Source organism: Diplotaxodon limnothrissa, linkage group LG10 (genome assembly GCF_057381915.1).
Source record: "Diplotaxodon limnothrissa isolate DT_005_m linkage group LG10, D_limnothrissa_male_GT1.1, whole genome shotgun sequence".
In the NCBI taxonomy this organism is placed as follows: Eukaryota; Metazoa; Chordata; class Actinopteri; order Cichliformes; family Cichlidae; genus Diplotaxodon; species Diplotaxodon limnothrissa.
Window position 1 is genome coordinate 22,066,829 of NC_140605.1, and position 27,631 is coordinate 22,094,459.

The window sequence follows — 27,631 nt, forward strand, 5'->3', positions numbered from 1 at the left end:
TGCGCTGCACGCAGGCTTCTAGCGCTACAGTCATGTAATTGTGTGTCACAGCACGCTCATCTTATTTTTAAACAACCAACTCAAACTGTTTTACTACCTCTCTGCTCCGATTCTTCTCCTTCCTTTTTCACCTCCGGATCCACTTTATGATGGCATGCTTCGTGTTCTTCCACCAGCTTTTTTTTTTTTTTTTTTACTACGATAGGAAGTTTACTTCTCTTTCACTCTGGCCTGTCATGACGCGTGCTCTCCGATCTGAAGATGCCTTCTTTTGCTCCTCCTCCTAACCCACCTGATCTCACCTGGAGTCAAGTCAAGTCATCATGACGTCAGACTCACGTGTTCTAGATCCACATAAGACTTGAGTTATGTCTTATTTTTGTATTACTTTTTAGTACAGATAATAGTAACAAGTCGTTTTAGAAGAGCAGTTAAACAGGGGTTAATTGGTTTAAAGTCCTGTAGTTACAGAACCCATAGCCTCCGTTCATCCATTTTGTTAGTGCTACAGTCTACTTTAGCACATTAGCGCGAAGATATGCAAGTAAAATAGTGGCTTGCCAGTAAAGTGACCGTCTTGGTGAAACTGCGCCCTCCATGTGTGCAACCCTGCCTCAGGAAACCGGATACGGATGTGAGGTTTAAATACGACAGCTCCAGGACCGCGTTGGGTAAGGCTTCTGTGTACTTTGCTGGCATAATTCAAAATTTTTGTTCAAATATGAAAACTAGACGGGCTTAGTTATTTTTTTACGATAACTGGTAACAGAGACCTGGCTTTAGCTTTGGTAGACGTTTGCTACCACTCAGATAAAACCCTCTACGTTAGCGTTAGCTGGCGTAGCTAACATTAGCTAATGCTCAACAAGATGGCCAGGAGTGTCTGGAGTTTTAGCGTGCTGCTGGTCGTGTAACGGTGCTTATAGTAAGCTATATAAACAGTTACATGTAGCTATTTTTCGTCTTTTGCCATTCTGCGGCTAACCTAGGCATTTTACACACTTTAATCTGGAGGCATTTTCGCCGCCCAACTTAACGGTTTTATTAGCTTAGCTAATAATACCTCCTGGCGTCGCTGCGGCGACTGCCAAGTGGCAATCCGGCGAATACGCAAATAGCTATTAAAAAAAAAAAAAAACCCGCCTGGTAATAACGCCAGATTGTGTGTGTGGGGGGGGGATCAATCAGCTTTGATAGGCCTTTCGAGATTTTTTCAAGACAGCAAATTTCCTGTTGAGATCTACTAATCGTCTAGCTAGCCTGTTACCGTTGCTCAAATCACAAATGACCGTATGTTCCCCGCGTCATGTTTGTTCTCTTGCAGATGCCTGGTTTTTACAGAGATGAGCGGTGAGAACGTGAAGTTGTTTGTAGGGAACCTTCCTATAGATGCTACGCACGAAGAACTGAACAAGCTCTTTGGTCCATATGGAGAGATCAACACCTGCTCGTTGCTGAGACAGTATGCTTTCGTTACCCTGAAGGGAGAGGGGGCAGCAGACAGGTATAATTGTTACACTGGCCATCACTGTTATTGGATATAATTAGTGTTTTGCTTTCCTAAATGTTGTTGTACATCTCGGAAATCATGTCAAAAGGAGTCATGTAGTTTACATGAAAACATACATTCTTTTCTCAAAGTATAAGAGCAGACTGAGTTCATTGTATTTAGTCATTTAAAGTAGTCCAGCTTTGTCGTTTTTAAACATGCGTCAGAAATGCAACATTTGTATTAGTGATGTTCAGTATGTGTAGTAAAGTAAAGCTAACCCCCAAAATAATTATGGCTTATCAGCAGACTCTTAAATAGAGTATTGCACAGACATCTGCCATGCATTGCTCTGTGTCTCTTTACTTAACTTTGTTCTGACCAGTTGCACTAATGTGCACAGTGGCCTTCAAAATCCTATTGTGAGTTAGGAACATCATATGATAGATAGAATCTATCTATTCCAAAACCAGAAACGTTCATTTATTTTATCATCAAGGTTGTTATACTTAAGTAAAACTAAACGTTTAAAAAAAACAAAAAAAAACCAACATGTCATAAACTAGACTTTAGTTAAATAAATTGAAACAAGTTGAAATGTCTTTAGTTTTAATGTTTGAGAGTTTAGTCAGATTTAGTCTACATGACATGTCATTCTCTTTCAGTTTGATTTTTTGGTATTGTAGTACATATTCTGAACCTCTTAAACGATACAGTTGGTAAGCACTATCTGCATTGTAAATAAATGATGTTTTTGTTATAGTGTTAAAACAACTCACAGAAATGAGTCCACTCTGGGAGCTACATATTTGTTACAGTACAACAATCATATCAATGAGTTATACAATATAAATTAAAGGTTAAAAGTAACAAGTATATACATATTTGACCTTTCCAGTGCTTTGACTGTTTAAAAGTAATGACTAATTATAAAAGTAATGACTAATTATAAATCCCAAGATCCATGCATAGAAGCTTAATTTGACCATTTGCTTAGCTTCACTTTCCTGCTTAATACTAGTCTAATACAGTAGAAGCCTAAAACACATGCAATAGTTTACAGTTTGCAGACACCTTAAAAAAATGTCTGAGTGGAGACAAACAGTTCAGATACAAGAATTGTCTCTTTCATTATTATTAGAAATTGGAAGACCTAGGTCAAACAATAAAAGTAACAAAGTTTATAAAGGTATGAAAGAAGCAACAGGCTGCAGTATCTGAAAAACTAAGATACTAAAAAGAAAACAGGAACAGGACCATTCTCTCACCAAACACTGTTGTGGTCTGACTAATTACAGTAGCTGTTTACTTCCTATTAAAGTGCAGTTAGTAAAACAAGGAAAGGCTGCAGCAGTATTTGTTATGCTGGTATTTGATCTCTTCCATAAAGAACTCCATTAATTCTTCATGGCATAGATTCAACAGGGTCTCATCAAAGATTTTGGTTCATATTGATGTGAAATCATCTGGTCATTGCAGATTTGTCCTGCCTGCACACCTATAATGTGAGTCTGCTCTTCCAGCACATCCCAAAGGTGCTATTTTGGGTCAAGATCTAGTGACTGAAGGACATTTAAGTACAGTGAACTGATGGTCACATTCAGAATAAATATTTACCATATGAATGTTGACTTAATCATGAGACCAGGCAGTTGTTGTCCAGTCTTCTATTGTCCAATTTTGGCGAGCCTGTGCAAATTGTAGCACCAGTTTCCTGGTCTTGGATAGCAGGAAGTTGGTGTTCCATATTCAAAGTGAAATTGCCGTTCTTACTCATTCTGATGTTCAGTTTGAACCTCAGCAGGTAGTTTTCACCAAGACTACATATGTAAATGCCTTGAGTTGTTGCCATGTGACTAGCTGATTGGATATTTGCATTAATGAGCCTTTGAATAGGTGTGCTTAGGGAAGTAGGCAGTGACCGTATATTGCAGTTAAATGTTATTACTGATAGTCTCATCTGTGGTTTTGAATGTGTTTATGATTTAGCTGTTCTTACGTTAACAGGGCGATACGACATCTTGATGGCAAAGAGTACCGAGGCAGACCCCTGGTAGTCGAAGAGTCACGAGCACGCCCACCCAACTCCACTAAAGTGTTTGTGGGGAACCTCAGCGCTACATGTTCAGCAGATGACTTGCATGGGCTGTTCTCAACCTTCGGAAGAGTTTTAGACTGTGATAAAGTCAAAGGTAACGTATAAAGCCTTGTAATCTGTAAAGATTGTGTGTGAGAGAAATTTGCATCAGGATTTAATTAACTTGAGCTGGTTTGAATAAGAACAGATTTGGGGACTTTAAACTCTGAGCAAGTGACTTTTCTGGTTTGCATCGTGGTCCAATCTTTCAAGTTGATGTGACATAAAATATGGGATGCACACATTTCATTGTAAAAATCAGCCTCAGACTAATGTTGACCTTTCTCTTTCCTGTAAACTACAGCAAGGTTATGCTCAAATGTCGGCTATGCATTCGTGCATATGGAGAGGAAGGAGGAAGCCTTGGCGGCTATTGAGGCACTCAATGGGACCATGTTCAAGGGGCGTCAGTTGGCTGTAGAGCTGTCCAAAGCCCAACCTCTGATAAACCAGATTATGACAGCTGGAAATTCAGCTAACCCCACAGGTGCTGTAACAGCAGGTGATGATGAAAGGGCAATTTGTTTTCCAAGAAATGAAATGCAGCTTATGTTGTAATCATGTTTTCAGCAGGTGGCAGAGAGGGTCTTCTTCCACGACCGCCTCCGTCACTAGAGCATCATCAGAGTCAAGCAGCTGTGCTTGCTGCAGCTGCAGCTGCTGCAGCTGGATTACCCATACAAGTAAGTATATTCTCCACCAGGATGTCCACTGCCATTTGAAAGCCTTCTGCTCTTTGTTTTTCAAAGTAATGAATATCACAACTTTTTAGGAAACTTTATTGTCAGTCAAGCCTTTTATGAACTTTAATTTGAACTCCCTATATTGCACCATAGAGTTTAGACGGACTAGATTTAAGAATTTTCTTTTGTTGCAGGTTCAACAAAGTGTCCATAACTCTTTCTACAACACCACATCCTTTGACCCCACCTACGCTGCTCTGAAAGGGATCACCAGTTCTAAAGGTGCAGATGGAGTCATATATGGAGCTCTTGCCAGCCAAGTGTATGGATCTGTAGCTGACCAGGTGTTTCATGAGCTGGCAAATCACAATTCTGCAGCGGCCGCAGTTGAGGAAGAGGTGGAGCCCCAGACTGTACCAGATCCAACAACACTTTTCGAAGCAGCGAGAGCCAAGTTCTTTCAGGAGGGACAGAAGGTCTGTTAACTTTGGAGTAAAAATGTCTTGTGTGCTTGTGTGTCTATTATTGTGTTTCAGAAACGGTCATCTTATCTGTGTTGTTTTTTTTTTTTTGTTTTTTTTTTATGACTCAAGGTTCTGGCAGAGCAGCAGGCAGGGAGAAAGGCAGCACCTTCAGATAATGAGCGGGACCGCAGCCCAATACGAGGAAATCGAGCTCCTCTCCTCCCTGACCCTGTTCCGGGTTCATTTGCTCAGATACGCCCCAAACGACGTGCCCTGCTTCCAACACCACCTGGAGCACCTGAAGACCCCGTCGCTGCCACCACCACCACAACTCCTGAAGGAGCGGATCCTGTTGCGAGGTACACATAACATTTAAAGAGCAGATAGTGATAGAAGAAAATTAAGCTTAAACCAGTTTATGATAATATAACATGGTCATATTATTGAGATTTGTGTGCCTTTTTTTTTCCTGCTTATTTCTTACCTTTTCTTCAACTCTAATTTTGACTCAAGGTCATATACAGAATACTACCAACAAATGCATCAGTACCAACAGTATCAACAGTACCAGCAACAGTACCAGTACCTCCAGTATGCCTACACCAATCCTCCACCACCACCTCCGCCTCCACCGGCAACCACACAGGCACCTGCTTCCACCACAACCCCTGCACCACCAGGGACATATACAGCACTCCCGACATATGCCGCATCGGATTCCTATGCAGCACCAGGAACGTACGACACTTCGGGAAGTTATGACGCCTCATCGGGGAGCTACGACGCTTCATCCGGGAGCTACGATGCCTCGTCTGGAAGCTACGACGCCTCAGCGGGCTATGACACATCTGGAGGCTACGGGGCACCGGGAGCATATGATTCATCGGGAGCTTACGGAGCGGGAAGCTACTCCACCTCCACACCGTATGAGCAGACACCCGCACACGGGCAACCCATGCCCCCGCGCCACGATTACCCTTACCACACGCCAGAACCCCCTTATCGATAGTCCCACCCCCCTCCCACACGCTCCTTTACACATGGCAGATGTGTGATTGTGTGTGTGCGCGTGTATGTGTTTGTGTGTGTGTACGTCAGCGAGCATACATAAGGGACAGTTTAAAGGCGAAAAACAAGAGAGTGGGCAAGGTTGTGATTCTCCCCTGTTTCTCCATCTTGACCAACTAGTCTCTCAATGGATGATTACTCAGTTAAGTGGATGATTATGAGCTAGCAAGGTCTCTGGAGTAGTGGAGATGAGGGAGGCAGCTGATACTGGAGTGCTGTTAAGCATTAATAGTTCCTGTTAGATGTGATATAGAGGCACAGCTGGTTCCTTGTTGAATGTTAAAGCTTAAATTTTGCCTCAAACAAGGTTGGACTCAGAAGGTGGGTTTTTGTCACTTCAGAAGAGCTTTCTGTTCGGTGTCAGGCGAAGCCATTTTATGTACTCTACATAAAAGATTGTTGCTGCATGAAATGTGCAGTCTGGCAACTCATCGTATATTGCAGACAAAAATACAAAGTACAGATAAGTAAATTATAAACCGGTTTTATCCATGGAAACATATCCTGTCCAACTGGGACTGTATGGCTTTGTTATTGTTTTTATAAAACACTAATTTCTCTACAGGCCCATGATGTTCATTCATGACGGCCAACTTTGGGTTGGCTGCAATTTAATGTGCTGTTGAGCTGTATTGCTTTATACTAATTGTTTCTATAATTTTGTCCCCTTTTGTATATCTGTCAGGGTGTTGAAGAAACATCTCTTTGTATAATGTTGTTCAGTTAGACAGCACCTCAAACTGCAGTCTGCTATGAAGAACACAAAGTTGACTCAGCACATCTCCAACAATAACAAAGTACAAACAGTTGTGCTTGCATATTTGTTGTGGCTTTTGTAGAGTATGTAACGAGGCTTAGTCTGAAGTCATTTGTAGCGATGCTTTCGTAACAATAAACCTGTTTTGATCAGACGCACAACCTCTACATGTAATATGGTGTTTGAAGATGGAAAGCAGAGATGAGGTAAAAGGAAGTTTGAGTGGTTAATCAAATTGATTGTTTCATTTACTGAGGAAATTTGATCCCGTACAGATTGAAATTGTGTTGTTAAATTGACCAGATGGCATCTCAAATAATGTATCAGGCTGGTTTCACTTAAGCCCCTTTCAGACATGGGATAGAAAACATCAGTCTTGTAGATTGACAGCACTTGGATTATACATGAATTCTTCTCACGGCTTCGTTCAGGCACACAAACAGCTTTCAATATATCCAAAAGACCTATCTCACTGGTGTCATTGGGCATTGTAAGCATCACTCTGTAGATGTAGTTTCACTTGAGAACATTTGTTCTCTCCTTCATCGTCAGTACCAGCAGGGTTTCTCTGATTTTGAGTGTGTGGGCTGCTGACTGAGCAGCTTCTCCCACACAAGCTCAGAGACATCATCCTGTCTTCTGGACTGAATAAAGCAAACACATACACTTGATTATTGTTTTTGACGCACATGTGACAGCATGCATCCAGACATGCACCATATTAAAAGAAATATGTAAGTCTTACTAGGTAGACCTAGTGAGATTGCTGTGTCTGAAAGGGGTTTTAGCTGACGGTGTAGTCTTAAAAAAATAAAAGAATGGGGGCTGTTCACATGAAAACATTTCCTGAGCTTACTCATTTGCAGGGTGAGAGGAGTGACTTTGAGGTAAATTTCTAGACCATCCTCCTAACATACAAGAGTTGGACTGGTTTTTGATGGATATAAGCAGTGTGTGAATAACCTGCTTGATGTTTCATAGTTTTGCTATTTTGGGCAGTATCGATTAAAGCAGAGTAGACCCACAAGAGTGCATGATTTCAGTTGAGGTAGATGATTATAATTTACCTTACTTTTCTTCCCCTCTTGGCTTTCTGTAAATCTTGAGGTCTGTGCAAACAAAAATATGTTCCAACCTCAGGAACTGAATATGTCCTGTCAGTTTTTGCTTTAAAGGTCGGTTTTGCCTTTAAATGTCAGAACAGTCTTCACGTAATTTAGTAGTTATTCACACTTAGTTCTTGTTTTGTGTTCAATGCATCCACATCTTTCTCTGATTATAAGCAACATTCAGTTGTTCAATAGTTTTGGGGGTTTTTTTTGTTGGTTTTGTATATATGTGAATTTATAAGAGCCAGGAGGAATGTCAGCAAGCGATGCATGGCCAATGGAGCTAATAGAATTTGAGCAATTAAAATTCAACTTTTAATTTTTCTTTCCTCTTTATTTTTTTATTTTTATTTTTATTTTTTGACATCTTCCATTAGTTTCCTTTTTTTTTTTTTTTTTTTTTTTTTTTTTTTTGGAAGTCTCATCAGCTTCTGTCATACCTTTGGTCTCATGGATAGTTGTGATTTAGACGGAAAGAAAATCTACAATTTGGTACAAATGTAAATATTTAAAAAGATGCCAACCAACATTTGGTAGGAATATTGACTGTTAATAAAAACATAGTGATTGTATTTCTTTCTAAACAGTTGGAGACCTGGTGTAGTTGGACAGTTCAGTTGTACCAGACTCGTAAAAAGAGGCAGCCGTTTGTATGGCAGGGAGGGATTACAGTTGTGCTGTAGCATGTAGTGAGTGATGGTGAGTTGTAGTGGCATTGGCGAGTGAAGTAAAAAGAGAAAGCAACTGTGTGTGTGTGTGTGTGTGTATCGAAGGGTTTTAAGCTGAGCAGACTTCAGGTGATGTTCTCAGTGCTGATGGTGATGCGAAAGTCGTTTTGGATTTTGTAGAGGCCACTGATTTTTCCCGGGCAGAAGTGAGAAGGCACGAAGACCTTTCCTTTTCTCTTCTGATCTCACCAGAAGCACACACAGGCTTTCTCAGCATCCAAATCACACCTAGACAACTTTCACCTTATAACTGGGTTAGTTCATATAATTTATAACAGACAACACGTGCGATGCAGTGCAAATAATACTAATGCACACCTGATTCTTCTTGCATTTCATGACTCTCAATAGTTGCTCCGATGTGATTGTACCACACATTAGCTACTCGCATTACTTCTCATTCAGCACGTGAACTGATAGTGCTGCGATTATTTTTCAGTGACACATAGCCTCTCTACATTTCCACATTATTCCACCTTCTCCATGTGAACTGTTAGTTGCTTGCCTTGTTGTTGCTGCTGCTCCAGCCACCTTCTTCCTCTTGCTGATTATTGCAGCTAGAGTGGGAGGGAGCCAAACTGAGCCCTTGCCCTGGACGTACGGCACACGCAGCTGTAGCGTGGAATGGGGGAAAAAAGCAGCGTTAGGCCTGAAACTGCTGTGGACGATGGGGGGTCTCCCCACTAAGGTAAACACTCAGACCACACACTCAGACCCCTCCCCGAAACACGCCTACACACTCACCAGCACACACACGCCGTACAGATGCTCCTGTGTCCATACTTCTTACATCTCACTTGCCTTCAGGGATTCAGATTTGTCCGGATTTTGGAATTTTTTTTATTTTTTGAAACAACTCACCCATCTTTTTTCTCTTCTTATTAATGTTTGTTTGGGGTTTTGGGTTTTTTTTTTTTCTTTTCTTTTCTTTTTTTTTTCTTTTTTTTAAATGGGAGATTTTTATTTATTTTTTATTTTTATTTTCCTGTTCAAATCCTTACATTTCCCCTCCCTCCTCCACTCAAGTTTTCTCTGCTCATACATTCCTGCTCCTAATGTGACCACTCTCACACAAGTTTTTAAGGACATCTGTGCCCCCTTTAGTCTAAATCTGAACACACTCTGCAGCAGGCATGTTGTTGTAAGTACGTCCTGTTTCAGCCTATCACCGAAGAGCACCACAGCCAGAGTTGGGGACATTTAGATCGATGGGTTGTCTTAGTTTTTCTAAAAGCGCCCCTGCGGCCTCTTCGGGGGTTAAGTGCCTTGCGTAAGAGCACAGTGGTAGGGCCTCCACTTCAGAGTTGAATAACCTGGCTCAGGATCGGTTGCTGGTTCAACGCTCGACTCCCCCCATCTGAAAACGATTTTTGATGCCGCATTCAACTTGTATGAATGACGATGAACACGGATGCGACCATGTTGTTTTAAATTACATTTTGTCCTATGTTCTTTCAAATGTTTAATTATCAATAAAATGAATTTCAACTGAATGAAACAATCTCTGTGTGAATATTTGAAGATGCAGAAAGCTTGGTGGGTTTTGCCATTTAAACTTTCAGGGCTCAGCATCAGATGACATTTTATTCAGTTTTTTTCCAAAAACATCAATCTATGCTTTTTCAAATAAAAACCAATACTCTGATAACAATCCAAACCTGATAATTGAGTCGTTTTTAATATACAAAAGAAGTAGTTGAAGGTATCGGACTTCCACCTGCAAACAAGACCTTTTCATGGATACTCACTGAGTTTCATGCCCTCAACAGCAATTAAGTTTACAAATGGACACTACAGTACTGCATGGGTGTAGTGAAAGCAGTATACACTAATATACTGAGGTAACATGAGGAGTAGGCCTGTGTACGTAAATGGGCAAAGGTGGAACAGTGAAGGTGAAACTGCAGAGACATCATGCACCATTCATTGGAATAATGGTATGGATATGCAGCAGTTTCTACTCTGGTAATAAATGCCTCCATCAGCCAGATTAGTTTATGAAGTAGCTTCACTAATGAATACAAACACTTGTTTCCTGTTGAGTGTGCAGTCAGTAAATAATTTAATTGGGGACTTTTCCATTCTGGGCGTTGTTAAACATACTCTTTAGAGGTGACCTATAGTGTTTATTTTTCATTTCTGTATATTCATTCTTTTCTAGGGTAGCTTAGCACAATTCGCAGTTCAGTTCAAGCCTCTGTCCATCCTGGGTCTAAAACAAACCTTTTTAGCTCATTTCCTTTTAAAGCTGTCTTATTCTGATTGGCTGTCCTTTCCAAACAGATGGTTTGAACAGCAATTTGGCTGTTCCTGCGGTGACCAGATTAACCCTATAATGCCTATTTGATACATGGGTTTTTGTGACTTCTGAATCCGTGTGTTTTGGTTTTTTTCCTGAAAAAGCTGAATGAAATGGCGCAATAAATTGGACAGAAATTATGGACATAGTAGAAATTATACCAACTCAAATACCAAATTGATTTTTAAAAAATTGTCAGGTTCAATAAACATTCCAGTTTCAGAAAAAAAAAAAAAGAATTTTCTTGCAATTATTGCATGGATATTGTCTGTGTGACTATTCCAATCTAAGAGAGGTAGGGGGACTTGGCCACTCACTTCATTTTTATGAAACCCATGTTTAATATAAGCATCCACTTTTGAAACATTGTGTTAACCTTCTACATCCATTGTGCACCATTAGTGTAGGTAAATGTGTACACTGAAAGTGGAGGTTCTTTTTATTGTATTGTATGGAAAGGTAAGATGTGACGGCAAATAATTTTCTCCTAAAGCTTTGCCTTTCAAATCTTATTTCATTGGGCTTTAGAAAGTCCCACCACAGATAAAATACTACAATTAGTTTGGCTCAAAGGCTTCATGCTGTGTCCCTTAATCTACCATAGCGAGGTAGAGGGAATGTGAGGAAGAATATAATATTAATGAACTATTCTTAGAAGGGGAAAAAAAGACATGACCAAGAGATGTGGGTAATGCTACAGATTCTTAATTTACCCATCTGCACTAACACAGTTGGGCTGAAAATGATGCCATTGATCTCAAATCCCAACCCCCACATCTGTACATTTCTGGTCCTAGTTTTCCAAAATTGTTCAAAACACACTTGAAGCATCTCATGGACTTAAGACTGGCTTAAGAGGAAACCGGTCTGTGCTTTAGGGTATGACTAAGAACTGATAAGTCTAGTTTATGACAACAGACAGGACGAGACTGGGCAAACACATAAAGAACACCACACGATGTGGACCAGACCAAACACGTATTACAGTACTTGGACTTTCAATCACGACCTCATGATGCTGCTGGCATAGTATGAAAAAGGAGCAAGCATTCAAACACACTTATTGAAAATAGCAACGCTTTAATAAAGAGCGATTTTACAAGACTGCAATGTCTAGCTAGCTAGGTGATAATCGACATTGACATCCATGATGTTTTACAGAGATGCAGATATGGTAACTGTGTTTGAAGTTTGATGGGTTACTTGCAAGTTGCATTTCTGCATGCGAGGCAGCCTTCAAACAGTTACGGACCCCTACATTGTAAAACAGTTGATTTATGAATGTCAATGAGTGTTCATGTCAAGAGGTAAGTAAAAAATCTCATGGAGAAATTTCCTTAACGTTTTCCAAACACACCGGTAAGTGAGAGTTCACACAATGGTCATGCTTTTACCGGGCACACAAGCCAATAAAAAGACGACACTTAATCATGCAAAAAAAAGACAGTTTCTTTGTCTCTAAAAGTAAAAGAACGAAAAAATTCCTTTGAGTTCTGATATCATCCATCCGTAGTGACTTTGAATAAGAAGAAGCTGCGCTTTGATGATGACTTTGGTGCAAAAAATGTTCCTGTTTTGAAGAGGACAGACCCTGTCCTGTCCACTTCCTTGATGAAGACACTCTTGGTATAGACCAGTTGTGATAGTTTACCCCCATAAACCCCAGCCCTCCCGACCCCACCCTTACTCCTCCAGATGGACACAAACATCACAAACATCAACCCTAACCCACCCCGCCCATCGCTGGATGATGACACCTTCAAAGTACAACCATTCAAACACAGATACAGCAATAAATTGTCCCACGTACAGTACGTCATCCAATGGGGCTTCGATCACTTTACAGAGAGAGAGAGCACGTCTAAAAACACATGAACAGCATTACCTATATACAGAGGACACAGTAACAGTCAGAGGTTGGCCCAGGATGGATCGAGCTCTGTTGGTGGGAGTGAAGTGCACAATGAAAAGCTCATTCATCTGACGGAGAACGACAAATAACTGCAACAAGGAGTAATGGCGCGACATTTTCCCGAAGGAAATACCCAAATCTCAGCTGACCTCTTACATTTATGTTCATTCAAAAGTGAAACCTCAAAGAGAACATCTGCCTGCCCGGTGATTCCTAGCACAAATCTCTCTCTGCTGGTAGTAAAGTTGTAGCTGCGGTGAGACTGGTTTTTACATAGCCAGCAGTTACAGTTGCGATTCTTTTTCTTTTTTTTTTTGTTAGAAATCACCAGCATGTGCACTTCCAGCTCTTTGGAGAAGTTTGCTTCAGACTCACTTTGACTGATTCCACATCTGATGACTCGGGGGTTTCTTTCCCCCCCCCCGTTTTTTGCGTTTTGCAGCAGATGAGTGAACCTAGAGCCACCTTAAAATGATGTGATGTTGTACAGACACGGTCACAATAACACTCATTGCTAAGTTAGTACAAGCTACCAGCTCGATAGAGATGTGTAACCTCTAACCGAGGAACATGACCCTGTTTATCTCTATGGGAAGGCATGTGCACACAAACACACATACAGTACATGTACATAGAACGGACACAACCAATAAAAAAAACGACTTCATACCCAATTGATTATTGCCCCTTTCGACTGTACATCCCAGCAATGATTTTAGGTTTTTGTGCAGCAGAGCATTGTCCCCTCTTTGAAGGTTTGTGCTATATATATTTTTATATATATCATCTGACTGTGAGTCTAACTCGACCTTGGATCTCCTAGAAAATCCACATTAACATTTAATGTCTCATTAGAGCCTCCCTGTCTCTGGCTGTCCGAATTAATCTGCGCGCCGTCGCTGCGGGCTTTGCTCGGGCCGCGATCGACAGACATTACGCTCAGCTGCTTTCCACTGCTGTCGTTCACTTGATGCTCCAGACTGACCTTTAGCTGTCCTGTCCATAAACGTTCCACTCTACATTAATAACTCGCTTCTCAGTGGCTCTCTTTAAATCCTCCCAGTGGAGGTGAGACTTCTACCCTCATCCATTTTTTTTTTTTAAATTTTATTATCTTTTGGGGTGGGTAGGGTGGGGGTGATAAGGACTTGACAGGAGATTAATTTTGGACAGGACAAATGCTCAGGACAGGGAGGATATCATACAGCTGGGAGTTCGACCATTACTGATTGCTAGATTGAAATTCACCTAATGTCAACTCACCTCCTGTGTGGCTCTCAGTGCATTTTTCACAACTTTTAGAGCAGTTCAGTTGTTATCAGAACAGCTTAGAAAACGAGAAAAAAAAAATCAACAGTATTTTGTACAGAAATCTCATGTGGACATACAGGAACTCTGACACTACAGCAGAAAAAGGCTTCTAACCGGGCTACAAATGGGTGTATAATGAGATTGCATGATATTGCACGCCTGTAGAAGAGGGCAAAACCCCCCAAAAAACGAAACGAAACACAGTGTGTACATCACGTCCCCAAGTAGCGGAGGTTTGTTTACATCCAAATGTGATGCCTGGGTCTGGCTCAGTGCTTTCATCAGTTAATTCCAGTGCAGTAACATGTTGGTACCTGGCAACACATTAATGACATCAGGTACCAAAAGAGAAACACACGCTGTAGCACACCCTACACAGCTCCACGTCCATCCACAATCACACAAGCGTGCCAATTGTTTTACGCCCGATTCTCTCTGTGAAATTGGCAATTAAGAACAAATGGAGCTCATAAAAAGACTCAAATGGATACGTGGATGCAGCACGCTGAAATGTAGAAAAAGGAACGCACGCACGCACGCGCAGACACACGAACACACACGCACGCATTCAAATCAATAACTTCTGACATCAGGTGACGGATGGATGACACGTTACCGGGAACCAATCGGAACAAGATGCTAAAAATCACCTACACAGAAATACACCCTTGGCAAAGGTCACATAGAGTAAAGTGCCAGCAAACGATCCAATCAGAGAAAGAGACGCGTGTCCTCCAAGTTTGATTCAGCTGAGGGATGGAGAGAGATGCGGGTAAGCCTTTATACAGGAAATTATCAGTATGATGGGGTGAGGGGCGGGGGGGAAATGGCAAAAGAGCTTCTGCACTTCCAACGAGCTGTCAGTCCTCATAGTGTCATCACAGGTCGTAATTGCCATTTGAACTGGCAAATCAAGCAGAGGATGAATGGGACTAATGCAGAGCCTCTGGTGCCCCAGCACTATAGATTCAAAGACAGAGAGATCAGTAGCCACATGGAGAGAGGAGAGGAGATTAGAGGGTCAGGTGACATGGAAACTGACATCAGCGTTTCATCTTCTATCCATCCTCTGGTCCTCCTCTCTCCTTCGTCCTCTCCCCTCCCCTTTTTCTTCCTCTCTGCCCTCTTCTTTCTTTCCCCTGCGCTGGATTTTGGTTCTGGATTTGCGTTCGCTGCCGACTCTTTCTCTCTGTCTCTTTCCTCTCGCCTTCTCTCTCCCAGCTTTGCTGCCATGGTTACAACATCATCCCCTACATGAAGTGCATCTGCAGAGGACGGGGTGGTGGGGGGGTGAGAGACATGCAAGAGTAATTTAGTTCAACAAAACAGCTCATCAAGTGTTCAGGCATCTATTGACAAGCGTATTAGCTGCCGCAGTGCCAAGAAAACAGCACCTCGGAGCGGTGATTGTTCAGTAAACAATTATATTACTCTGTTATGTTTTGAATAATTGGTCAAAATATACTTGATTGTTTGTGCTCCTGTGAGTCTTGTAACCTTTGCAGCTGATGATTGCTCGCAGTGAACTTGTTTTTTTCTTCTTCACACTTCCTGGTCAATTTTTAAATTACCTGACAACATGACTCATCATTGAGATTCTTGATGGAGCCACTACTTGAACATTGCTAATCACCCCTAGAGAAACAGCTATGAACGAGTGGCCTCTGTTATTCCCGAGGACTTGAAGAGGCACAGATTCAGTGTTTGTACCAAAGCAATATTCTGCCCGTGTTGTTTCTGTGCTGGTACACATCGGTTTAAGATGTGCAATGCAGCCCGTTAATGTGCTCAAATCATTTAAATAGCTCCTATTACTTCCCAGTTTTCTCCTTTATCTGTTTCTGCTTCAATAATCTGCTTTTCTCAGAAGCTACGCACTGAAGACCATAAATGTTAGAGCTGTCCAATATTTGCAGATGATTTAGTTTGGGCAGTTTCTCCATCCACACACCCTCCTTATTACCTACTAAACATTTTGTTTTTTTATTGGTCATGTTTGTAATAGCATTGCTGCTGCTGCTTCAACAAGGCAGTTTTTTCCCCTACTGTATTGTGACTGCTTTCAAAATTGCTCTGCGTGGTGTCAGATTATCTGTAATTGGTCAAGTGTAAGGAGAAAGAAAAATACAAAAAAAGCACCCAGACAAGCTGCATGTTTGATTTATGGTTTACAAAGGAATGCACAGCTTGACAACTGCACTTATTTTCTGACATGTGATTTGCATGTGAACAGAAGTTGGATAGCTTACCTTAGCATTAAGAGCAGAAACAAAAGTAAAAAAGAATACAAACAAAGAAAAAGAAAAACAGCACACCAATAACCCTAAAGAAAATCACTTTTCTCTCTTATTTGATGCCAAGTTGTGGGATTGTGGGGGCATCACTTTATGCCAAGCTAACCAGCGGCCCCAGCCTGCTCGTTTAACTACATCGATGTAGCCACAAAACAGCTGGGATGCTGTGTATATATAGGATATACTTCATTGGTGACTGACTTCACTGTTGAGGAATTTCCCATTTCTTTGCATTGAGAAACTCTTGGGTGGCTCTTGCAGTATGCTATGGATCATTTGCACTGGGAAGTCAGATCTGCAATCTGAGAGAGTATAGAGAAAGTATAGCTTTGTGCACTTTAGAATTCATACTACTACTTCTATCTGCAGTTACATCATCACTAAACACTAGTGACCTGATTCCATTGGTAGCCAGGCGATCGTGGCTCAAGAGTTGGGAGTTCGCCTTGTAATCGGAAGGTTGCCGGTTCGAGCCCCGGCTTGGATAGTCTCGGTCGTTGTGTCCTTGGGCAAGACACTTCACCCGTTGCCTACTGGTGGTGGTCAGAGGGCCCGGTGGCGCCAGTGTCCGGCAGCCTCGCCTCTGTCAGTGCGCCCCAGGGTGGCTGTGGCTACAATGTAGCTTGCCAGCACCAGTGTGTGAATGGGTGGATGACTGGATATGTAAAGCCCTTAGGGACTAGTAAAGCGCTATATAAATACAGGCCATTTACCATCTCGGTTTCACCTGTCGAAATATTTGTTTCATAACTGTGCAGGCTCTTTTTCTGACACAGTCTAATGTGGCCTTCCTGTTTTTGAGTGTAACCAGTGGTTTGCACCTTTTTGCAAAAACTCTATATTTCCATTCATGAAGCCATCGCTTGATTATAGACCTTGACAGTGATGCACCTATGTCCAACACCTAAGTGTTGTTAACACATTTAGATTCTGAAGTTTTTCTTAACCATGGATATGATTATAATCATTATAATTCTGTCTATAATTCTGTTTACTAATCTTCAATGTTCTTTCGGGTGTTTTGTTGTTGCCAAGCTGGTGAATTCATGGTTTTTAAGAATGTACCAGGTTTTTGCCGCCTCTCTGATTGCTTTATTTTTATTTTTTGGGTGGGGGGGGGGGGGGGGTTGACCCTAATGATGATGTCCCTCACTTGCACTGACATCTCCTTGGGCCTCATATTTAAAGTGCAGTGAAAAATCAACACTTTGAATCATCTTCAGATATCGTGTCTTCAAAGCTTGTCCAAGAACAGAGAAGTAGGCATAACCGGTCATGAAACAGTAAACTGTCCAATTAATGCGAAGCCTCTGAAAATGTGAGAATATCTATAAAACTTGCTGCAATTCCTAAAAAAGTTTGTCAAATTTTTCTGTTAAACCCCTTGAATTAAAGCTGAAAGTCTACACTTCAATCACATCATGATTGGTTGATTTAAAATCCACTGTGGTGGTGTACAGAGGCAAAACTACTAAACTTGTGTCTTTGTACCCGTTCTCACTCCCAAAGCGTAACATTTTACGCTAGGTGACAAATCGTCACCATATTACGTTTTCGGCTACCCACCACGTTCCTAAATGACGACCTCGGAAAAAGAGGAAATAAGAGAACCGAATGGACTGAACCTACACATGTTCGCTCTTTTTCTTCAAATCGCTTAGAAACACGCTATTTAACATCATCATCTGGTTAAGGTCAGGAATAAGGTTATGGTCAGGGCTAGGGATAAGGTTAGGTTTAGGGCTGGAATACAGGGCTGGAACGTCTACTACCGCGGGAGCGTCATTGCACTGGATTCCAGCCATAACCCGCCGCGTACCATAAGAACGCCGAAGGTCTCCTTTCGCGTTCCTCAGGAACGCCGCGGGACGTGACAAAACGTCGACATGTTACGCCTCGGGAGTGAGAACGCTCTGGTCTTTGTGCAACACAACTGCGTACAACCATTGCACTACTTGAGATGATCCCATTAGTGCCCATATGCTATGCTCTTGTCCCCACGCTCTCTGGCATGTTCATTAACATTTCTGCTTGTTTTTGTGAGGGCTGATGTTACCTGTGTTCCTGGGATGGGTCCAAAAGGATTGGTGGGTCTCAGGACAGGCTGGTTATACATGACATGCTGTGGGGGCATCATGGGAACGCCCCCCATCTGATGATTCATCTGAGGAGGGAGCTTCTCAGAGCACAGGTGAGAGCAGGCAGGGAAGGAGAAGAGTATGAGGGAGCGAAACAGGTGGGGAGTAAACAGAGCAACGTGAACCGAGACAAAACAATAAAAATAAACAGTATTTATTGGATAAATTAAAAATCTCTGACTGTAAGACCACGATAAGACTGGAAGTTGTTCTTTACCATTCCATACACAGGCACTTGGGGTGTCGTCATAGGAAAAGCCACTGGTGCTGGAGCCTGTACAGAAAAACAGGGAGGGGCGTAATGCACAATACTTTTTAATAGTGACCAAAAGAAATAAATTAAAATTAACGCTAATTCTGTTAGGGCAATTAATTTCTAATCTGTCAAAGATGTACCTCAAAGAAAGTCATTTTTTGTTTTTTTATGCCAAATAAATATTCCCATTCATTCGGCTTTTACAAGATCTTGTTAAACAAAATCAGCTTTAACGTTTAACAACACTGAATCGAGATGACACCACAAGGGATAAAAGGGCAGTTCTAAGACAGTACAATAAGGAAAATGATTAAGAAAGCAAAGCAGTGCAGTTCTGGAGGATGTCGTGGACAAAACGAGGAGTGAAGGAAAGGGGGCTGAAGAAACTTACATAGCCAGTATAGATCATCCCATTCTGTCGAGTTAAAGGAAAGAGAGAAAAGAAAAACAGTTAAAGACCTCTAAAATAGTTCCGCATACCACAATCACAGCCATGCCCGTTCTCTTTCTCCAAACAGGCAGAGAAGATAAAGCGGAATTTTTTGCACTTTCCTCATGTTAAAATCATCTACTTTCCATTCAAGGCGTGCCACCATCTTTCCAAACCATTTGCCGAGAAAATGAGCAGTTTGAGTTGAGAGGTCAATCAGTCCAAAATTAAAAGGATGAAACCAGACTGAATTGAAGAGACGTGTAGATAATTGGCATGGAGCACAAAAGGCACAGACACATTTGGGAGCTCCTTCAAAAGTACTGATGCATTGAAAGAGCTGGATACAGCCTCACTGCCAATCTTCTCAGTGGTCACTTGGTCTCTTTCACATGACCACAATTATTAGACATCTATAAAGACTTTTGGGAGAAAAATCCAACTGTGCGCAATGTCAGTTTTTATCATTATCTTAAAAAAGCTGAGGCTTTGGGGTTCCAGTTTTAAAAGCTCAGAAGCGCCTAGAAAAATCTGTTTTGTTTTTATTACCTTATCACATTGTAAAGTCTACCGGCCAGTAGGGAAACACTAATGAGCGATAAAGCAACTGACTAAACAGCATGGAAGCCAGAAACCTTTTCAGTTTCTTGGCCATCGCGCTGGAGCAAGCCCATCCATTTAGAAATTCACCTAGGATCCCTCATCCACTTATAGCTAGCTTTGGTTTACAGAAATTTATATGTGAAATTATATTTTAATCCCAAATTAACCAACCATACTAAGTGGAGACTGGAGAAACTGTTAATAAAGCAGAAACCTTCACACCCATACTGTCTTGAGAAGACATCTAATCAAGCAGCAGAAGTGGGGGAAAAAAGTGTCAGAGGAAGTGTAAGTGCAACCACAGGACCTTGATGACGCAAGCACAAACTCTCGCAGGCAATTAAAAAGTAATTGTAGCATTTATTTTACCATTTGAGGAACGGGCATGGGTGCAGGTGCCATGGGATGGGTGGTGTGAGTCCAGTTGGTGCTGGTGCACATGGTCTTCGATTGCCAGCCACTACCACCCGTCGGCTTCTTCTCTACCAGCTGACTCCACTGGAGCTCTGGCCTGATGCACAAAAACACACACGATCTAACACGTGCATTTGCAGGTGCACAGAGGATGCAAAAATCATTGAACAGCGTGAGAGATCCGACAGCAGTCGTCTGCCTGCGGCTCGGCTTTTGATGTAAGGCAAACCCACTCACTTTTTAGCTGGCGTCCCCCCAAACTGCAGGTCTGGGAGAAGAAATAAAACAAAAATAAACATAGCATCAGTTGAAAGGGAGACACAGCAAGACTGGTTAACAGGGAAAATGTGAAGAGAAAATTTGCACATTTTGTACTCACTCCCAACAAGGTTGGCTAAGGATGAGTCCAAATCATTGGGCAGCATCTTCCCAGAGTGCAACGGGGCTCCAGGACTGTGAATTTGAGTGGGTGGGGATGGCTTTAGCAAGTCACCTGATGTCCACAGGTAACCATGGTAACGTGAAAAGAGAAGAAATGAGTCAAAAAGCATGAAGAAGCTAGCTGTCATTGTCAAAGCATAACATGCTTTAAGCGTGTGCTTGTTTGTATGTGTGTGTGTGTGTGTGAGGTAGTGAGTGGGAATTTACTCTCATGCTTCATTGTACGTTAACATGATTATGTGTACATGTGCGTGCGTGCGTGTGCGTGCGTGCGTGGTCCTACCTCCCCAGGCGTTGTTGTTGTTGGGCACAGTGTGTGTGGTCTGGATGGGGGTGAAGTTAGGCTGCAGGGTGAACAGCTCACTAGTCAGGTTTGGCACACTGCAGGAAGGAAAATGGAGTGGAAAGCACAGTTTTTTTCCTCACTTTATTCTAAAAATGTAAAGGCTAAAGGCTTTCATCTAAAGACGTAGGGTAACTGGACAAAATATCAGGATAAGATCAAGGAAATAGACTTGTGACATTTAACTAATACAAAAAACACTCTTTTTAGCAGTATAGATAGGAGGCACTTTTTTTCTTTGTAGAAACTATATATAAGCGCAGACAATACACTCACTGGTTGTTGACGGGTACAATAGGTGAGTTAGAGAAGAGATCTGTGGCCCCTCCACTGCTGTTGGCACTGCCCACTGATTGGGTGCTGGGTGACACGTTAGGTGTCTGAATGTCGATCACTTTGTGACCGTCCTCCTAGACAGAATACATCAACACAATGTAGATGATTATGGTTAGTATAATACACACAAGGTTCACTTTGCTAGTACTATGTCAGACTCTTTTTTTGTTTTTGCCTTCAGAGCTTCCTTAATCCTTATTAGCAGCGATTCAACAAGGTGCTGGCGATTTTCCTCAAAGGATTTTGTCTATGTTGACATGGTAGCAGATTTGTCAGCTGCACATCTAGTATTACTTGTTCCACCACATACCAAAGGTGCTCTATTGGATTGAGATCTGGTTACTACGGAGGCCATTTGAGTGCAGTGAACTCATTGTCATGTTCAAGAAGCCAGTTAGAGTTGCTGGTGGGAACAGCCATCAAAAGATGGGTACACTGCAGTCATAAATACTCAGGCAGGCTGTGGTGTTTAAACAATACCCAGTGGTATCAAGGGGTATGCCAAGAAAACATCCCCCACATCCTTACACCACCACCAACCTGAACCATCCATATAGGCAGGATGGATCCATGGTTTTATGAGACCAGATCAGATCATATCTTCTTTTGTCCAAAAGCGATTAAGGTTGTCCTCAAAGCTGGATGTGTTATGCTCTTCTGCATACCATGGTTGTAACGAGTGTTTTGTTTTTTTTAATTACTGTTGTCTTCCTATCAGCTTGAAGCAGTCTGGTCATTCTCTTCTGACATCAACGAGGCATTTTCTCCCAGAGAACTGCATCTTGCTGGATATTTTCTCTGTAACCCTAGAGATGGTTGTGTGGGAAAGTGCCCGTCTGGCACTAACAACCATGCTACATGCAAAGTCTCCTCACCTTTCTTCCCCATTCTGATGCTTGGTTTGAACTTCAGCAGGTTATCTTGACCATGTCTACATTCTTTAACTCATCTAAATGAGTTGCTGCCATATTATTGCCCAGTTTAATAGTTTCATTAATGAGAATTTTATTAGATATAAATAACAAAGCATCCAGTGAGTGTGTATTTCAAGGGTTAATCTTCCTTTAAATTGTTACTATCAAATGAAAGGCCAGGATGGTTTGTTTGAGAATAAACTCCACTGCAGGAGTGCAGTATGTAGACTGAGAGTTCATTTCTATTCTGTGTGCATCTCTGTACACTACAGAGAAACAGCGTATTTCACTGTACTGCAGAATTAATGCACTTGTCTATTCAACTTTAACAACAGTGTGGAGGGCAGAAAGTCTTAAGACACCGAGGTCTACATGGTTCACACACGTGAACGGATTTCAGAGTGTTTCACTAGCATAGAAGACAAAAGAACCTAAAAGCACAGGCAATCATATTGTGGTTGAATCCCTGCAATAGTTCTGGCACGTGGTATGTATGAACTGTGCAAACCTGTCCACAGTATGTGGACAGGTTTGACTCACCTTGTGTTGCTGCAGTCGGTTGTCCTCCGTCTTGTCTTCCATGCGGCTGAGAGAGATCCCCGTGCTGGAGAGAGATGACACTGCACTGGACAAGGTGCTGGATCTTAAGGTAAGACACACACCCGCAAACACACACAGGGTTTACAGGTCTCTTTAAATTTCTTTTTCTTTTTGGGGGGGATATTCTTTACTTTACTCTTTGATACTTTTTAACAACACCATGTAAAGCTAAAAAAAAACCCCATTTAGTTATCTGGGCACCATCAGCATGACCCACGGTTGAAATGTTTCAAAGTAGTGATCAGAAACGAACTTTGAGTAAAATTTGATTGTAAGTATCATTTAAGCAACAGCATATGATGCATGTAGGTAAAATGCAAGTTTTATGTTTGCTATAAGAGAAACTGTAAAAATCTGGCAGTAGTAAAATTCATGGTGGCAGATCAGCAGTACACCATGGTTGCTGTAGTGCTAATGCTGGTAGCAGTAAGGGAAAGAACAGCTGTAGCAGAAATAATAGTTTTAAAAGTAGCATTAAGTGAGTGATGCAGCAGGCCTGAGGTGCCTGTCTGTGATCTGATCATACCTGCTGGCGGTGGAGAGGTCCTTGAGCTTCCTGCCTTCCAGAGAAGCTAGATGCTGCTCCAGAGCCTCCAGGAGAGAACTGGGAGCCTGAGGGGGGTGGGGTTCAGCAGATTACAACCATGGGCAAGTAGGCAAATTGGGGCACTTAGCTCGCTTTTCCCTCCTCTCCTCACTTCTCATTTCATCTCTCTCTCACACACACAAAGCAGCAGCAAAATTTAGACATCACCCTCAAATTCACTATCTACTCTATGACAGCTCTTTGTTCTGTTTTTTTGTTTTTTTCATTTGGTTTCATCAGGTTTGGTTGGCCAGCATGCACATGTTAGCTTTGGATCATGCAAGCGAGTCCACAGCAGGACTGACAGGTCGGGACAGAGCAGAGCATCATCGCTGCGGGGCTCCAGAGTCGAAACACAACAAACACGTCTGTGAACCATCTAACGAGCCCATGCAGAGGCCAGCAGTGCACAAATGCTCTCGTAAACACACACACTTACACACGCATACACAGAAAGAAAATCACTATCCAAAATTTAAGAGTTAACTTGTGGATTCCACAGTGAGATTCATGTGTTAGTGGTTTGATTGGCTGAGGAAGTAATCACTGGAGCTAAGCACCAAAACTGTGTCCCGCTGGAAGCCAAGGAAGTTAACTCAGTCAAATGTAAACATCTGGTGAAAAAACCAGGTATACACATCGAACAGCTGGCCTGCACTCATTACTGGAAAACAAAAAGGATGGATGGGTTCATTTGGACCACATGTGATACCACAGTTTTCACCCAGAGCTTTACATTTCAGCACCAGAGAACACAAGGCAAACACAACAGGCAAAGAAAAGATTTCTCATATACTTATTTTAAGGGGGAAAGAGAGTAAAATGCGAATTCTGGGCATCCTTCTTCAGAGAAATCTAGAATATGCTAAAAGTTTAAAATTAAAACAGACACATATCTAGAGCTTAGTAAAGGCATGGTTCACTATGTTGTTGAATAAGGGCATATAAGGTCTTCATAAGCACTACAAACACGACATAAATGTAGAAAAGAAAAAGAAAAAACAACTTTTTTCCATTTAAGTTTTTTTTGTCACATTGTTAAAATCCAATGAAAAGGATAAGCTGTATTCAAGGACCATAGCATAGTATGCAGTACTTATGATGGCATTATGTACACCTATCCAAGTCATATTTGCAGAAACCTATTTAACAAAAACCATTCGCTGCTCTCCCCACAGCTAATAATACAAAGGGACATAATCTGTTCAGAAAGTGATGTGAACACTGCTTAGATGGACAAAAGCCTATTTCATAAAGTTGTGCTGACTTTTTTTTGTATGATAAGCCTTTGAGTCAACAGACAAGCTTTGATATTTACACTGGGAAAATGCCTGAAAGACTGCCAGAAAAAATTCTGACATATTATATGCCCCAGTCTAAAATTAATCTGAAAAAAGAGAGAGAGAGAGACTGAAAACTTTTGTGGCTGTGCTGCATAAAAACTGATTTAAAAAAATCTTACCTTAGAGTAAAATTTGTTCTGCAAGGATTCAGATAGGAAAACAGGACTAAAAATTGTCAGGAGGGGGGGGGGGGAAATGCTGCTTTCAGGCTAGTTGCATGTGTCCTCTCTATTCTCGATTCAGACAGAAAAGGAGACAAAGTGAAGGAGTTAAGGAGAGTGAAGAAGAGAGGAGGAGAACGGGGCAGCTGCAGTGTGGGCAGGTCTGTAGGGTGAGTAGGGAACGGGAGCGTTTAGAATGAAGCATTATGGGACTGACTTTGACGGATTTAATACACTGGTTGACTGACTGGTTGATTGACTGATTGAGATGAGATGTAGACTGACCTGTGTGAGATCGGGGCTGTCGCCCTGATCTATCCCAACTCGCTGTGTCACAAAAAAAGGAAGGAGGGATAGGGGGAGGGAGGAGGGAGGCAAAATAAAAATAAAACCAAATGTAACAATAAATCAGGGAATAACCAAAAAAAGAAAGAAAGAAAGAAACCCAATAGACCACATAGTAATAAAAAATAAAGGGAAGAGGCGTGTTGAAGGAAGAAGAGGAAGAGGAGGAGGAGGGAGAAAGAAGAATCAAACCCAAGCATTCATTACTTCATGCAGTGGCTGTAAAGGAAAACAAAGAAAAGACAACAGAGGAGGAAGGCGCATGCACACGCATACAAACACCTATATATATGTATATATATATACACGCACACGCACACAGTACATGTACACACACACACACTTATAAATACACACACGATGAGATCTGGTTGGAAATGAAAGCTGAGCACAACGACTGTTTAGACAGGCAGGGCACAGAGGGCAGACAACAGGTCATGTGACTGCAAGATAAGAAACATCCAAAAGGAAGACACTCAACTAATGTTGACTTTGAACAGAAAGAAGAAGGGGAGGGGGAGCACAGATGACACACAAACAGACAAACACATTTTGTTAGACAGGTAAAATGAATGGGTCCTTAAAGTCAACGTTAGTCTTTCTTTCTTTTTCCTTTTTTTTCTCTCTTTCTTTGGGATCAAGTGGCTGCATCCCAAACCTTCTTCCAAATGGGAACGAAACCAAGCAGCGAGGCAGCTTTTGAAGATGTACACGATTACTCTGCGCAGTCTACAGATCATAAAACTGTTTATATTTATTGTGAAGCCCAGCAAGAGCTGTTAACGGAGTAACAGCCATTTAAAAATAAAAGAAACTTCTATTTATTAACAAAACAAAAAAAAGAAATAGGGTGGAAATTAAGCTATTAGAACAAGAGAAAGAGATAGTGATAGAAAAAGAGCTTGCTTGGGCATGCAGTGCAGGCATGTGAACAGGCAGCACACGAGGGGTCTCTCAACTGGAAGCTCTACATGAGTGTCTCTCTGATAGCCTATAAGAGTCTGGCGTTAATGACTGCCTTGAAGTAAACCCCTCCCTAGGCCAGGGCAAGAGAGGGACAGAAACAGGAGAAGATCTAGTGCAAAAAAGAGACTTGGAAGATTAAAGAGAAGAAGCTCCCGGAGGCTGATCTGCGGTCAGTTTAGGTCTGAGAAGACTGACCGTAAATCAGTTCCTGGGGTAACAGAAGTCTGGAGCAAATCTCAACAGGTTCAAGTGCGCTTTTCTGCAGATTAAATTTCTCCTGAGTGACAGGACGAAATGAGAAAGGAGCATTTAATATATTTATATAAAATCAGAGAGGAAGGAAGGCCGTTGAGATTCGCTCCAAATAGATATTCCCATCGTCTTTACAGGTGTTTAACTCCATCGAAGAGCGGCAGGACAAACGGACGTTACCTCCGCCACTTTGAGAAACTCGGACAGTTTGGTCATCCTGTTGAGGAAGGTCTTGTAGATCTCCAAAGCTTCTTTGCACTGGTTCTTCTTCATGTCAAAGTATTTCTCTGCGTGCCAGAAGACGAGAAACAGCTCAAAAACAGAATTTACTTTGACCTGCAGCAGTGTATACTGTAAAAAACAACTTTTAAAAATCTATCTGGTACTGATTTTCCCTGTTAGGCCTGTCCAATTCTTGTCCATGCAGGATGAAATTAATTTTCATTAAGACTCCCACTTACAATAAAATCATAGAGTCTGATGGTCTCTTATCAGACCCTCACACCTCACTGCCTTAATAATTAATGGAAGAAAAGAAGTTGATCATTACACAGTGGCCCTTAATTGAACTCTGGAAGACAGTGGGAGGAAAAATTGATTTTCTCTAAAGAAGGATTAAGTGGAGTTGGATGGAGTCACAGTCTTGTGATCTTGACATCAGAGGAAAATTACCACATAAATATAGAACGAACTAAAGATAGATGAACTCAGGATCTGCCGTGTCGTGCGTACCCAACATGTTGATGACGCCTTCGTTATAAGCGGCAAACAACCGTATGGAGTCTTTAAACAGCAACATGAAGGCTGTGTTGATCACTCCGTTCGTCAGCTCGTTGGAGTTTGGCTGGACGATAGGAGGAACGAACGAGAGATGAGATATTGAAGTGACAGCTACAATTGCTTACATTAAAGGGTTTGGAGCGATTAAGGCAGATGTTTACCTGGAAATCCAGCAGTGCATCCAGCTGGTTCTGAATGATGGGCAAAGTCTTAATCAGCTTCTCTGTGTTCATGGTGCGCATCACACCATCAGCCCTAAGAATCACACAGGAGAACACACGCAGAACTCATCAAGCCTGTAGAGGAAGTGATGTACTGAAAATCAAGAGTATGTAACTTCCTCCTCTGTGGTCTTCCTCTTTTTGTCTTACCTGGCCAGCTTCATTTTCAGCATCAAACATATCCACTAGCCCTCCTTTGCACGTGTCAAACAGTCTCTGCCTCGCTTCTCTAACTTTATCTCCGAACTGGT

The 27,631-nt window shown here is 41.8% G+C and overlaps 2 protein-coding genes across 3 annotated transcripts in view; one reads left to right on the plus strand and one right to left on the minus strand.

Annotated features, from left to right (window-relative positions):
- Nucleotides 1–629: 629 nt before the first annotated feature.
- rbm14a (RNA binding motif protein 14a) lies at nucleotides 630–8,000 on the plus strand. 2 transcript variants are annotated; one of them, XM_085363935.1, is made up of 8 exons: nucleotides 630–671; nucleotides 1,325–1,504; nucleotides 3,497–3,681; nucleotides 3,931–4,113; nucleotides 4,197–4,309; nucleotides 4,504–4,785; nucleotides 4,903–5,132; nucleotides 5,287–8,000. In XM_085363935.1, exons 2-8 carry the CDS (start codon nucleotides 1,344–1,346, stop codon nucleotides 5,780–5,782), a joined length of 1,650 nt encoding a protein of 549 aa, XP_085220061.1. In that variant the 5' UTR covers nucleotides 630–671; nucleotides 1,325–1,343; the 3' UTR covers nucleotides 5,783–8,000. The 2 variants fall into 2 exon arrangements, with proteins under 2 accessions (XP_085220061.1, XP_085220062.1); XM_085363936.1 differs by having other exon boundaries at nucleotides 4,200–4,309.
- The window catches only part of LOC146624452 (phosphatidylinositol-binding clathrin assembly protein-like), a 46,317-nt gene continuing 25,762 nt past the window's right edge, over nucleotides 7,077–27,631 (minus strand). The window contains exons 5-20 of the mRNA XM_085363447.1: nucleotides 27,321–27,414; nucleotides 27,112–27,223; nucleotides 26,560–26,666; nucleotides 25,102–25,143; nucleotides 23,253–23,338; nucleotides 22,667–22,769; nucleotides 21,153–21,286; nucleotides 20,817–20,914; nucleotides 20,472–20,585; nucleotides 20,330–20,360; nucleotides 20,048–20,189; nucleotides 19,037–19,060; nucleotides 18,607–18,663; nucleotides 18,308–18,427; nucleotides 8,941–9,047; nucleotides 7,077–7,242 (exon numbers count right to left, since the gene is read on the minus strand). Coding sequence (XP_085219573.1) covers nucleotides 7,077–7,242; nucleotides 8,941–9,047; nucleotides 18,308–18,427; nucleotides 18,607–18,663; nucleotides 19,037–19,060; nucleotides 20,048–20,189; nucleotides 20,330–20,360; nucleotides 20,472–20,585; nucleotides 20,817–20,914; nucleotides 21,153–21,286; nucleotides 22,667–22,769; nucleotides 23,253–23,338; nucleotides 25,102–25,143; nucleotides 26,560–26,666; nucleotides 27,112–27,223; nucleotides 27,321–27,414 — 1,537 coding nt within the window. The remainder of the gene's footprint in view (nucleotides 7,243–8,940; nucleotides 9,048–18,307; nucleotides 18,428–18,606; nucleotides 18,664–19,036; nucleotides 19,061–20,047; nucleotides 20,190–20,329; nucleotides 20,361–20,471; nucleotides 20,586–20,816; nucleotides 20,915–21,152; nucleotides 21,287–22,666; nucleotides 22,770–23,252; nucleotides 23,339–25,101; nucleotides 25,144–26,559; nucleotides 26,667–27,111; nucleotides 27,224–27,320; nucleotides 27,415–27,631) is intronic.